General features: G+C 36.7%; 1 protein-coding gene across 2 annotated transcripts in view; it reads left to right on the plus strand.

The window, feature by feature from the left end:
• Positions 1–13,896, plus strand: part of LOC126235662 (probable multidrug resistance-associated protein lethal(2)03659) — a 338,456-nt gene that overhangs the window by 279,328 nt on the left and 45,232 nt on the right. For both annotated transcript variants that reach the window (XM_049944383.1, XM_049944382.1), the window contains exon 20: positions 5,827–5,954. In XM_049944383.1, the coding sequence (XP_049800340.1) occupies positions 5,827–5,954 (128 nt within the window). The remainder of the gene's footprint in view (positions 1–5,826; positions 5,955–13,896) is intronic.

Here is a 13,896-nt window from a genome sequence, read left to right on the forward strand (position 1 = left end):
GAAAAACAAGGACTCTCTGAAGGTTCAGTAATGTTGTCTTGCAACATTTTCTCCACTTCCTTCCCGATTACTTATTATTCAGCCAGTGATACATTATGTATGCACTGGATAGTTGATGAATGATTCCCAGTGTTGATATAATGCTTTGCCATGTGCCAATTGCTTAGTCTTTTTTTCTGTCTATTTGAAAGCTGCTGAAAATTGGCATCTGGAAAATGGCTAAGATTCTCCAGTGTTGTTCCCCAGCCAGAGTCTATTATTGGCAGTTCAATAGCAGCTTCCTGCATTGTCTGTAGTGGTAGCAGAACACAATTCGGTGTCAATGGCACTAAGTAGCGTTTTCTGAACTGGTTCAGCTGTTTCTACATACATGCTTTGGAGGATGAGTTGTTGCTGTTTATGACAATTAGTAATCTAAAGTTGTCCTCGACCATCTGCAATGCTTATGATCATTGCTGACATGTAGATTTTTTTTGTGAGCTTAACTAGCTTTTTGGAAATAACAAAAGCTTCGCAGTTTAACTGAGCATCTAGATTGACAACTGGGACTTGGTTCATTGATGATGGTGGGATAACAACATTTTTAATGGCAAACAATTGTCCACTGCAGTTTTTGTTATGTGTGCTTGCTGGAATAGCCTCATTAGCCTGGAGTCTTGATCTTACAGTCTGACTCCTTGTGATGCTTGGGAGGAGTCGAATCTGAGAAAAACATTATAACGATACTCTCATAAAGTGAAAAATTCAAAGGGCTGTGTTCTGTCATTGACAGTTAATCTTGCAATACATGTTCCCGTCATCTGGGTCTGTTTCCAATTTGTGACTTTCAGCACAATTACTTTCATATCTGTCTCCTCTTGTGATGATAAGCATTCAGCATTATAGAAAAAAGGAAGCTCCTGAGTCAACTAGCACCTGCATAGGTTGGTTGTCGATTATGATGTCAATGAGATTTTCTGACACTCTGGTGAGTGCCATCCATGGAGAATTTTCACCTGTGGCGGCCTTACCTCCCATTTAGTTTTCCTGAATTTAGCAGGCAGGTGAGCAGCTGTATGGTAACAGAGAACAGCTATGGCACATTGGGGAACATCCTTGTCCAGTATATGGTAATCAGCTTTGTCCCATAGGTCAGCTATAATGGTCTGCAGTTGATCAGCACGAATATAACTGTTGTGATGGTTGATATCTGGTGGCATTGTAATCACCAAAAAATTATCTTCTGTCTCCACAGCAGGATAATGTACACAAGTTAGGGGTAATGTGTTCAGCTAGTAATCAGTAAATTTTGGATCCTGGGTTCAAACCTTGACACTGCTTAAATTTTCAATAAAAATCATCAGCAATGATAGGTGAAGGCTTCTTGTATAAGATGTCATCTTCATTCTGTCAATAGTCTTGTGGAAGAGGGAGGAGGAGCAGACAGAGATTCAGGGAACTCACTTGTCCTGGGAGGGGGGGGGGGGGGAAAGGTCCCCTAAAATGCAGAATAATCAGCAATGATCAACAGCATGAAGATCCAGAATGCAATGGAAACCACCACAGCATTAAAGAGACATAAAGTATATCCACAGGATATGTGACCTGTAAATGAAAAAGTGTCTTGATGATCTCCCCAGTGGCAAAATATTCAAGACTAATCCCCTTTTGGATCTCCAGGAGGGGACTGTCAAGGGGTGAAGACCATGAGAGAGAAATACTGAACAACCATTGAAAGGGTAATATTCTACAAGTGGGGACACGGAGTGTCACAAGTTCGAATGTAGTAGGGAAGCTCAAAAATCTGGAAAAGGGAAATGCTAAGGCTCAATCTAGATGCAGTGGGAGCCAGTGAAGAGAAATGGGAAGACAAGGGTTGACGGTCAGGTGAGTATCGGGCAGCGTCAACAGCAGCAGGAAATGGTATAATGGGAGTAGCATTTGTTGTGAGTAGGAAGGTAGGGCAGGAGTGAGTTACTGTGAACAGCTCAGTGATAGTGTTGTTCTCCCCAGAGTAGACAGCAAACCAATACCCACAACAACAGCACAAGTATACAGGCCAATATCACAGACAGAAGATGAACAGATAGAGAAATTATATGAGGATATTGAACAGCTGATTCAGTGCGTAAAGGCAGATGAAAATCTAATAGTCACGGGGTTGGAATGCAGTTGTAGTGGAAGGAGAGGAAGAAAGGGGTATGGGAAAATATGGACTTGGCACTAGGAATGAGAGAGGAGAAAGACTAGTTGAGTTCTGCAGTAAATTTCAGCAAGTAATAGTGAATACTCTGATTGAGAATCACAAGTGGAAGAGGTATACTTGGAAAAGACCGGGTGATACACAAATGTTCGTTAGATTATATTATGGTCAGCCAGAGATTCCAAAATCAGATATTGAATTGTAAGGCATAGCCAGGATCAGACATAGACTCAGATCACAATTTAGTACTGATGAAGAGTAGGCTGAAATTTAAGAGACTAGCGAGGAAGAATGGGTGCACAAAGAAGTGGATATTAAAAGAAAGGGCAGTAGCATTAAAACTTCAATGGTAATTCCTCTATTAAATGTAGAAGAGAGAGCGGATAGGTGGAAAGAGTATATTAAAGACCTCTTTGAGCTCTGAAAAACTTAAGATCAAATAAGGTGGAAGGGATAGATAACATTCAGTGGGAACTTCTAAATTCATTGGGAGAAGTGGCAACAAAACAAGTGTTAATGTTAGTGTGTAGAGTGTATGAGAGTGGTGATACATCATCAGACTTTCAGATATACATCATCCACGCAATTCCACAGATAGCAAGAGCTGACAAGTGTGAGAATTATCACAAAATTAGCCTAGCCTGATAACTCATGCATCCAAGCTGCTGCTAAGAATAATATATAGAAGAACAGAAAATAAATCTGAGGATCTCTTAGGTGATAATATAATCAGTTTGCAATAGAAAAGGTAAAGGCACCAGAGAGGCAGTTCTGATGTTGTGGTTGATATTGGAAACAAGACAGAAGAAAACTCTGGACACTTTCATAGAGTCTGTCAACCCAGAAAAAGCATTTGACAATGTGAAATGGTGCAAAGTATTCAAAATTCTGAGTAAAATAGAGTTAAGCTACTTAAAGACAGGTAATATATAATATGTACAAGAACCATGCGGTATCACTAAGACTGGAAGACCAAAATGAAATGCTGTTCAATTTATACATTGAAGAAGCTACAACAGAAATAAAAGAAAGGTACAAGAGTGGGATCAAAATTCAAAGTGAAAAGATATCAGTGATAAGATTCGCTGATGACATATTTCCTGAGTGGAAGTGAAGAAGAATTACAGGATCAGTTGACTGGAATTAACAGTCTAATGAGTACAGAATATGGATTTAGAGTAAATTGAAAAAACAAAAAAGTAATGAGAAGTAGGAGAAATGAGAACAACGTGAAACTTAACATCAAATTTGAGGCTCACAAAGTAGATGAAATCAAGGAATTCTGCTACCTAGGCAGCAAAATAACCTACAATGGTTGGAGCAAGGAGGACACAGAAAGCAGGATGGCACTGGCAAAGAGGGCACTACACACTTAGAGAAGTTTACTGGGCATCACACATACGGTAGGTCATAATTTGAGCAAGAAATATCTAAGAATGTATGTTTGGAGCACAGCATTGTCTGGTAGTGAAATATGGCATAACTGGAGCAGATGAGAATTGAAGCATTTGAGCAGTGCTGCTACAGAAGAATGTTGAAAATTAGATGGACTGATTAGGTAAGCGGTAAGAAGATTTTCCACAGATTTGGTGAGGAAGGGAATATATGGAAAACACTGACAAGAAGAAGGGACAGGATGATAAGATGTGTGTTAAGAGATCAGGGAATAACTTCCATGATACTAGAAGGAGTTGTAGAGGGTGAAAACTGTAGAAGAAGACAGATATTGGAATACATCCAGCAAGTAATTGAGGACATTTGTTGAAAGTGCTACTTTGAGGTGAAGAGGTTGGCACAGGAGAGAAATTTGTGGTGGGCCACATCAAGGCATTCACAGTGGAATCATGCAAGGCATGATATCTTCTGTTCTCCAGATTTCTGTTCTTCTGTGGAGCATTATACTTTGCAGAGTTGGTTGTACATGCATTGATCAGATGTTGGGTTGTTGACTGCTGTATAAGTCCGAGTTGACCGAGTCCATTCTTCCTGACTTTAACTTATGGCAAAGATTCATGCTAAAGTTTGACAGACCTCTTTATCAAAACTATCTATTACATATTAACAACGGGGTCGACATTCATTGCAGTTATCTCTCGCTTTCTTGGTCTGACAGTCCTGCCTGCCATAAAATGCTGTATCTATTCTCTTACAACATATCACATGAGAGAGATGGGTCTTGGTAGTCTTCCATAACAGCCATACGGACCACATTCACCAGTTGGTCATAGCTATTTCACTCAACACACATACATAGATGTTCTCTCTCTCTCTCTCTCTCTCTCTCTCTCTCTCTCTCTCTCTCTCCTCTGTTCCGTGCCCTCTATGCACTGGCACCACTTGATGCATTCCTCTGTTGACGTAACATCCTGCACCAGAAGAGGTTGCTGCATGTCATCACTGACTCTTTTCATCAAGTGTTAGATTTTATTGGCTTCCGTTATTCTGTTACATTTGGATTCATAATGTGGCATCAGGCCAAAATTCTGCATGTAAGACTGTGTCATTTCTTCATGTCATCGGGCCCTGATTTTCAGTTGTTCTTCCACTAAGCAGACTTGCTGCTGATTTTCACCTAAAGTTTTCTTCAGCTTGGCATGGAATTTTCCCCAGCTATTGATCTTCTCTTTGTTATTCTTGAACTACTACTGGGCTATGCCATCCAACTAAAAGTACACATTTGCCCAACACATCATGTCATCCTACGTCTCATATTTGGCAGTGTGGTCAAATACTTTCAGCCATTTTGTCATGCCCTGTCTAGTGTCTTACAGCTGACTCACAGTTGGTTTGGAATCTATTGGTGTTTTAAATATACAGATCTTGGGAACAGTGTGCTCCTTGTATTCGGTTCCTGTCTGTGTAGGCAATGGCTTTTACTTTGCCTTATTGAAGCCATAGCTATGTAGATGTTTTGAAGTACCTGGTGTCTCCATCAAACAATGTCATGTTATAATTACAAACAAATCCCAATCCAGAAGCAGGGTGAAAGCACAGACATCAACATACACACATAACAGACTGAAATCTTGGACAGAGAGTACTGCTGTTTGTACAAACATCAAACATTTCATAAAATGCAAACATTATAAAAAACAGGAAATTTTGAGAATCTTTCAGAATACTAAATAACAAATAATTTTTGGTGGTCAGGTTTGAACTTATGCCTTGCAGTACACCGCATAGCTTGTAATAGTATTAATACTCAGTTGTTCACTGATAATACAACACAGCAGCAATACTTCTAATGATAGGAAACTGGATCATATCTTTTGTATAAATCATGAAGCACATATTTCCAGAGTTTTAAAGCAGATGAATATCCTGATATTGTTTCCACTATTCATTCTTTTGGTTCCACACTTTTAATAACCTTCAGTTCTTGTGGAATGCCTTTTATTAAAAATTTAATTGTTTTGTAATCTGAGGAATGAGTGTCTATATTTCAGTGTTGTGAACAAATATCTGGTTAACTTTTGGAACTATTATGGTATGTGATGGCATTGTTAAACAATTTGCAGTAGAAAATCACTCATTTCCTGAAAAATTCTACTTCATTAACTACTGGCTACCAAGGATCATGCTACTGGATGATATTAAAATTTCAAAATAAACTGCAAGGTTATCATTTGCTAATATGTTTTCAGGAACAAAACCACCTCCAGGATGGCCAAAACAAGGTGCGATTAGATTTGAGAAACTATCTCTTCAGTATATACCAACAGATCCACCAGTTCTCAGAGGTCTAGACTTCAGCATAGAACCTGGACACAAGGTAAGTTGAAGTCTCATGAGAAAATCACTGTAACAGTATTCAGCTATTTAGAAGAATAGTTAAGAACACTAAGTGGCCAATAATTATTAATCTACATTTAAAGAGTGTCACCACTCAGTATAACAACTGGTGATACTGCATACACCATTCTACATTTCAGTACAATCATATAAGGCTGATATTTTCCTAAAGACAACAGCATTGTGGTCCAACAAACTGAGACTGTTACTTTTATTTATTTATTTATTTTTATCCATCTTACAGCATTAACATGCAATTGATCTCACCAGAAGAATTACAGCTGTTTGTACATAATGTTTTACATAACAAAATATTACATGGTAAAAATATAGCATCGTTGTACCCTATTAGCTTATAGCTGCCTCTACACCCATATCTATACATGGCAGTAAGCGTTAATTTATCAATAAATTAGGTCATCTTTACAACTATTCCTAAATTCTTCTATATTATAAAAGGTATTTTGCTTCATCAACACTTTGGTTTTAGTTTTGAAAATATCCAGTGAAACCAAATGAGCCTGTATGGGTAAAGTGTTGAATAATTTAATGCTTATGTATTCATAGCCAGATTGGGTTTTCTTAAGCCTGGTTGTGGGTATATCAATCATATTTGTTTGTCGAGTATTGTGTTGATGAACAGATTTCCTTATAGAGTAGTGGTTTAAGTTTTCTTTTATGTTTAATAGGCAACAATATATGTAAAGAGATGGGACTGTGAGAATTTTTAAGTCTTTAAAATAAGGTCTACATGAGGTCTTGTTGTCAGTGATTCCATAAAGACGTCTAATTGCTTTTTTCTGCCAAGTGAAAATTTTTTTGGCTCCTGGGGAGTTACCCCATAAATGAATGCCATATTGTAGATGACAGTCAAAGAAGGTGTAGTATGAATGAAGTAATAAGTCTTGTGTAACACAAGTGTGTAGTTTGGCTAATAGGTAGATAACTCGTGATAAATTTCAACATACGTAATCTGTATGTATGTCCCACGTTAATTTCGAGTCAACGTGTATTCCTAGTAGTTTAACAGATGATAACTCAGTGTTACTGTTTGATAGACTGAAGATTATCTTGACAGTCTTTTCATGGTTCGTACTTAACTCATTAGCTTTAAACCAGATACTAGATTTTTGAGACATTCTTCATTTTCCTCCTTCAATTTGTTTATATCATTTCCAGAATTAGCTAATGTCATGTCATCAGCATATAGGATAGATTTACAGGGCAAAGTTACTCGGAAAGTCATTCACAAATAATGTAAATAGTAAAGGGCCAAGCACTGAGCCCTGAGGAACAGCTCATTTTATACTTAGAGTCTGTGACTTTTGGCCATTATACTTTACAATTTGTTTTCTATTGATGAGGTATGATTCAATTAGTGAGAGTTCCAAGTGCTTGATTCCATACCAACACAGTATATCTAATAATAATTTGTGGTTAATTGAGTCAAAAGCCTTACTCAGGTCAATGAAAATGGCTTCAGCAGATAATTCTGACTCGAATGAGATTAGTACAAAAGAGATAAGGTTTTCAACTGCTTTGACTGTTGATAAGTTTGACTTAAATTCATACTGAGAATCATTTAATATATTATTTTCTGATAGGTGTATGCATACTTGCTGCATTATGCGATTTCCTATTATTTTTGAGAGAATAGGCACAAGTGAAATTGATCTATAATTATTGATACAGGACTTGTCACCCTTTTTGTAAAATGGTATGACAACTGTCATTTTGAGACATTCTGGAAAGTGTCCATGAGAGAGCGTCCAGTTTATCAGTATGCAAAGAGGATATCTACAATTTTTTTTTAATTACAAAGTTTGACAGGCCATAAACATCTTCAGATCTGGAGTATCCTAATTTAGAGGTTGCTTTAATTATATCAATTACTTGTACTTCTCTCCATTTACAAGCTGACACTATGTTTGTAATGTTTTGTTGAAAATTTCTGCCAGATGTGCGGTGAGAAATAGGTGTATGTGTAGAACTGGATTTCTGGTTGCCCTGAGTTGAGAGGCTAAGTTTGGCAGAGTTGACAGAAAAGTGATGGAAATCATCAGCAGTGATGTTAGTAGCATTTGTGTTGTCTTTATAGTTCATACCCATACCTACCTCTGCTTTTATCACTTTCCATGCAGCCTTACATTTATTGTGTGATTTTGTAATGAAATCACCATTTGCCTTACACTTGGCTATTTTAATTTCAGACCTGTATTTTCTTTTCAGGTTTTTGTAAGTTTCTTTATCTACTGCTCCCTTTTTGACCTTATCGTGGCAAGTAATTACCAATAGTCTCAGTCTTTGTAATTGAGATGAAAATCACTTCTGTAAAGTTGAGTGGCTAGGTTTCCTGACTTTTTTGTTGTTTTGTTTTTTAACCAGTGGACAGCATGTATGGAAGGTTTCAGAAATGATTTTGAGGAATGTGCTGAAGGCTTCATCGGCATTTCTGGAGGAATGTATGACAGAATTCCAATCACAGAATTCCAATCTATAGACTTAAGTTCTTTTCTATATTTGCTAATATTTCTATCTGTAAATAGTCTCACACACTGAGTTTGTTCCTGGTCTTCTTTTGGTTTTTCAGTAATTAGTTTCACCCATATCGCTCATGGTCTGACAGGTAATCGACATTAAATAAGCCTAGCTCAAAATCACATTTGTATACATTTATTATTGGATTGTCAAGACAGGAGAAACGCCTTGTAGGACTTTCATTAGCACAAAAGAGATAATAGGATGTTAACATATTTACTAAATTAACATTTCTGTCTGTCATTTTCCTAATGTCTATGTTTAGATCCCCAAAAATTAATATTTTGTATTTATTATACTTTTGTATACTGATTGCAAGTTTTTTAAACATTCTATAAATTGTTCTACATTACTTTCAGGAGTGTGATATAAAGATACAGTTATGAGCTGTATACTAGGTGTAATCAAAGCAGCTGGTTCAAAAACACCTTTAACACATAAGTCACTAACCTCAAGAACAGAAAACTTTAAGCCTAGATCATTGCTAACATGTGTGGATGAACCAACATAAGGTTCACTGGGTCTGCAGTAGTATGTAGCTGTAGTCTATATGAAAGTAGCATCACACGAAAGCTGTGAACAAATCAATGAGAATTTGCAGAAAATAAATGCGTGGTGTAATGACTGGCAGTTATCTCTCAATATTAGTAAGTGTAACCTACTGCGTATAACAAGGCGAAAATCCCCATTAATGTATGAGTACAAAATAAATTATCAGTCTTTGGAAGCGGTAACATCTGTCAAGTATCTGGGTGTGACTATTCGAAATGATCTCAAATGGAATGATCAGATTACACAAGTAACGGGTAAGGTAGAATCCTGAAGCGATGCAGTCCTTAAACAAAGGAAATAGCTTACAATACGTTAGTTCATCCAGTCTTAGAGTATTGTTCGTCTGTATGGGACTCTTACCAGTTGGGTCTGATTCACGAGATTGAGAAGGTCCAAAGAAGAGTGGTAGGATTCGTGACTTGCACATTTAGCCATCGCGATAGCGTTACAAATCTCATAGAAAGTTTGAAGTGGGACACACTTGCAGATAGATGACGTGCTAAACAGAAGGGGCTGCTCACTAAATTCCGAAATCAAATCTTCACCGAGGATGTAGAGCATATATTATTACCACCAACTTTAAAATTGCATAATGATCATCATTCAAGGATAAGGGAAATAAGAGCTCGTACTGAGGTGTTCAGACAGTTGTTTTTCCCTCGCATGATCCGCGAGTGGAACAGAGGGGGGGAAATATGACTTAGGCACAAATTGTGCCCTCTGCCACACACCACTTGGTGGCTAGCAGGGTATCTATGTAGATGTAGATGTTATTTGAAACCTGATGGTACATACAGTCTTATATTTTCTTCCTTTAACCAATGTTCGTTTACACATAAAATCATTCTTTCATTACTTTTTAATAGTATACCAAGCTCATTAGCTTTATTTTCCAGAGACCTGACATTTAAGTGCAGAAATAAGACACATTTTTTGTTACAGGAGGGGAGGAGTACAGTTTTATGGGGCAATGGAGAACATTTAATTGTTTTTCCAGCCCCGGAATCTCTGTTAGGTGGCAGTTGGGATTCCTTGGAATAATCCATAAAAAATCTCCATTTCTCTTTGGTAATTTTTTGGGTCTGCTTTTGCTTGAAACACGGTTGGAAGTTTGTTTCACTTCACTGTCAACAAGTTTTATGTTTTCCCAAATCCAACTAAAGAGTTATTTGTATTTTTAAAAAATAAGAAAAGGCAACTGCTCATACATAGCTGATTGACGTATGGTGCATGGACATATGCGACAGCACAGAGACTTAACTAATTTTCAAACTATGTTTTTTTTCTAGTGTAAATACATACTCTCACATACACAACCACAGATACACTAAAATGCACTCACACTGATATAAAGCTTTTCATCTGTGAATTATTTCTGCAACTGAGCAAGCTTGCTGTATTCAAGCAATGGTCTCCCCCTACAATTTTCATCCTCTCTCTCCAGATTTGCCTCGGTTACCAAACTAACAGTTCCCTTATGCCTTAGGATGTGTCCTATCAACCAATCTCTTGTTTTAGTCAGGTTCTACCATAAATTTCTTTTTTCCCTAAATCTGGTTCAGTACCACCTCATTAGTTATTTGATCTACCCATCTAATCATCAGCAATCTTTTGTAGTATCAAATTTCATAAGCTTTTATTTTATTGCTGTCTGAACTGTTTATTGTCCTCATTTCACTTTTGTACAAGGCTACGTTTCAGACATATGTCTTCTGAGAAGAGTTCCTAGCACTTAAATTTATATCCATTATTAACAATTTTCTCTTATTTATAAATGCTTACTTGCTATTACCAATCTGCATTATATATCCTTTATACTTTGACTATAACTGGTACCCCAATAGCAAAACTCATATAATCTTTTAGCGTCTTATTTCTTAACCAGATTTACACAGCATTGTCTCATTTAATTTAATTACTGTTGTTTTACTTTTGTTGATGTTCATTTTATAACATCTTTTCAGGGCACTATTCATTTAATTTAATTGTTATTCCAAGTCCTTTGCCACCTCTGCAATGTCACTGATAAACTTCCAAGTTTTTATCCCACCTGAATTTTAATTCCCTTTGCAAATTTCTCTCTGGTTTCCTTTACTGATTGCTCAATGTACAAGTTGATTAACACAGAGGAGGGGTTACAGTTGTGTCTCACTCCTTTCACAACTGCAGTTTCCTGTCATATTCATCTTTTATGACACCATGAACTACAGATGGGCAAGGCAACATATTATAATTGTGGGTTCATACAGACCTCCATGTGCAAGTAAAGATATTTTTCTAGCTAATCTTTATCACCTGCTTGTAGAGTCAGATGGTAAATGCTCTGGGAAAAATGGCTAGGTGAATATAGTCATAATTGGTGACATCAGTACTGACACACTACCCAATAATTCCACCACAAAAAGATTACAGCGCTTATTAGATGGATTTAATTTAAATTTACTGATTAAGGAACCAGCTAGAGAGGTAGGTGGCACTAGAACCTGCCTGGATAATATTATCACTAATATAGATATGTTTATTTGTGAGACAACTGTCCTCCAACTTGCTGTCTTTGACCATCATGCTGTGGAATTTCAATGTCTGTATAATATAAATCCTTCACCAAGTAAAATGAGAAGACACATAACAAAAAGAACAAAGCGTGATGAAAATATCAAAAAACTCAACCATGAGTTAGGATGTGCAGCATGGACTGAAAGAAGAAACTGTTGCATGTATGAAAATTTTCCTAGTGACTTCTTCTACTATTTTGACATCACATGCTCAACAAAAACCATGACAGAAAAAAATAATCAAAATATGCAGAAAAGTTCCTAGATAGATTGTGAAGTTGTACAAGCAAGGAAAAAGTTAACACTGCTCCAATGCAAAATGTTAGAAAACTATGAAAATATTTAGCTGAAAGAAGCTTTCAATAGATATCATGAATATTATAAAGGCCTACTAGCAGACACAAGAAGCAAACATGTAGCTCACACATTAAATAATGGAAGCAATACTGTTGATAACATTTTGAATGTTATAAATAGCTTCCGAATGGAGTTCAGAATGACCTCATTATAAGCACAGTGGTACTGTAATAGAATGCCAACAGAATGTTGCAAATATCTTTAATGAATATTTCTCTTCTGTTGGTAAATCTATCAATGATAAGTTCAGTAACCATAAATATAATTTTAAAGGTAGTGCTACATACAATGCATATGCCACCCCAATAGATAGTAATGAAATAAAGGGCATAGTAAAGGCATCACAAAATTCAAAGTCTGTGGGATGTGATGGGCTAAATATGGACTTCCTAAAATCCTGCATTGGCAACGTATCTTGACTCTTTTTCATTGTCGTTAATAACATCTTAACAGCAAGAAGTTTTTCTGGCCGGCTGAAAATAGCCCTGGTAACCCCAGTTTTCAACAAAGGTAATATACAACAGAACTGTCACATTTTAAAATAAATATAATCTAATCATTGAAAATCACAGTGCTTTCATTTAAAACAAATCAACTGTGATAACTGCCACATAGTATATTGCTGAGGTAAGAGCTGCCATTGAGAACAAGGAATACAGTATAAGTATATTCCTTGATCTTGGAAAAGGCATTTAACCATCTCAGTATAACAGTACATCTAGAGAAGTTATGGCACTTAGGCGTCAGAGATATTTTTCATGATCTAATAGAATCTTATCTAAGAGAAAGCAGCTTGTGCAATTAAGAATTGTGAGTGGCACACACAGATCTAGCAACACTGATACAGTATAATACATGTAGTACCCCAGGCCTCGGTATCAGGACCCCTTCTTTTCTAGATTTATGTAAGTTACATGAAATATTAAACAATGGAAACACAAGATTGGAATATCAATAATATAGGGAAAAGCATAGATTGCTACTCACTGTAAAGATGACACATTGAGCCGCTGACAGGCACAACAAAAAAACTGTTACAATTTAGCTTTTGCCCAAAGCCTTCTTCAGTAAAGGATACACACACACACACATTCATTCACACAAGCAAGCACACCACATACCATAAATGATCACTATCTCAGGAGCTTGGACTGTCTCCCCAAATTCAAAGATAATTCTGTACATTGATGATACATCTATTGTGTGCAAGCATAAATTATAAATATAATGCAGCTTGTATTACAAATTAAATAATTGAGTTCCTCAAGGAAAATCATTTTAGTGCCAGCACCAAGGAAACAGCAGTGATTGATTTTAACCCCACTCAATTTTGCATTTTCACTCTCTGTCAAACAAACTGCCTAAAAATATATTTGCAATAAATGTGCTCAGCAAATACTGCAATGATACCCTTGCACTGTGGACTGCTTATCGTTCATTGCTGTCATCCAGTACAAATTATGGAATAGAAGTATGATGTGACAAAATTGAAGCAATCCTTTACAAACTTTTAAAGATACAGAAGAAAGTTGTAAGAATGATTTTTGGCGCAAAACCAGGAGACTCATACCATGATGTAATCCCGATAGTGGGATATTAGCTGTTATAAATATGTATAATTTTAAATAATGATATGAATATAATAGAGGGAAACATTCCATGTGGGAAAAATATATCTAAAAACAAAGATGATGTGACTTACCAAACAACAGCACTGGCAGGTCGATAGACACACAAACAAACACAAACATACACACAAAATTCAAGCTTTTGCAACCAACGGTTGCTTCATCAGGAAAGAGGGAAGGAGAGGGAAAGGCGAAAGGATGTGGGTTTTAAGGGAGAGGGTAAGGAGTCATTCCAATCCCGGAAGCGGAAAGACTTACCTTAGGGGGAAAAAAGGACAGGTATACACTCGCA

The sequence above is a fragment of the Schistocerca nitens genome, chromosome 2, assembly GCF_023898315.1.
Source record: "Schistocerca nitens isolate TAMUIC-IGC-003100 chromosome 2, iqSchNite1.1, whole genome shotgun sequence".
Taxonomy (NCBI): Eukaryota; Metazoa; Arthropoda; class Insecta; order Orthoptera; family Acrididae; genus Schistocerca; species Schistocerca nitens.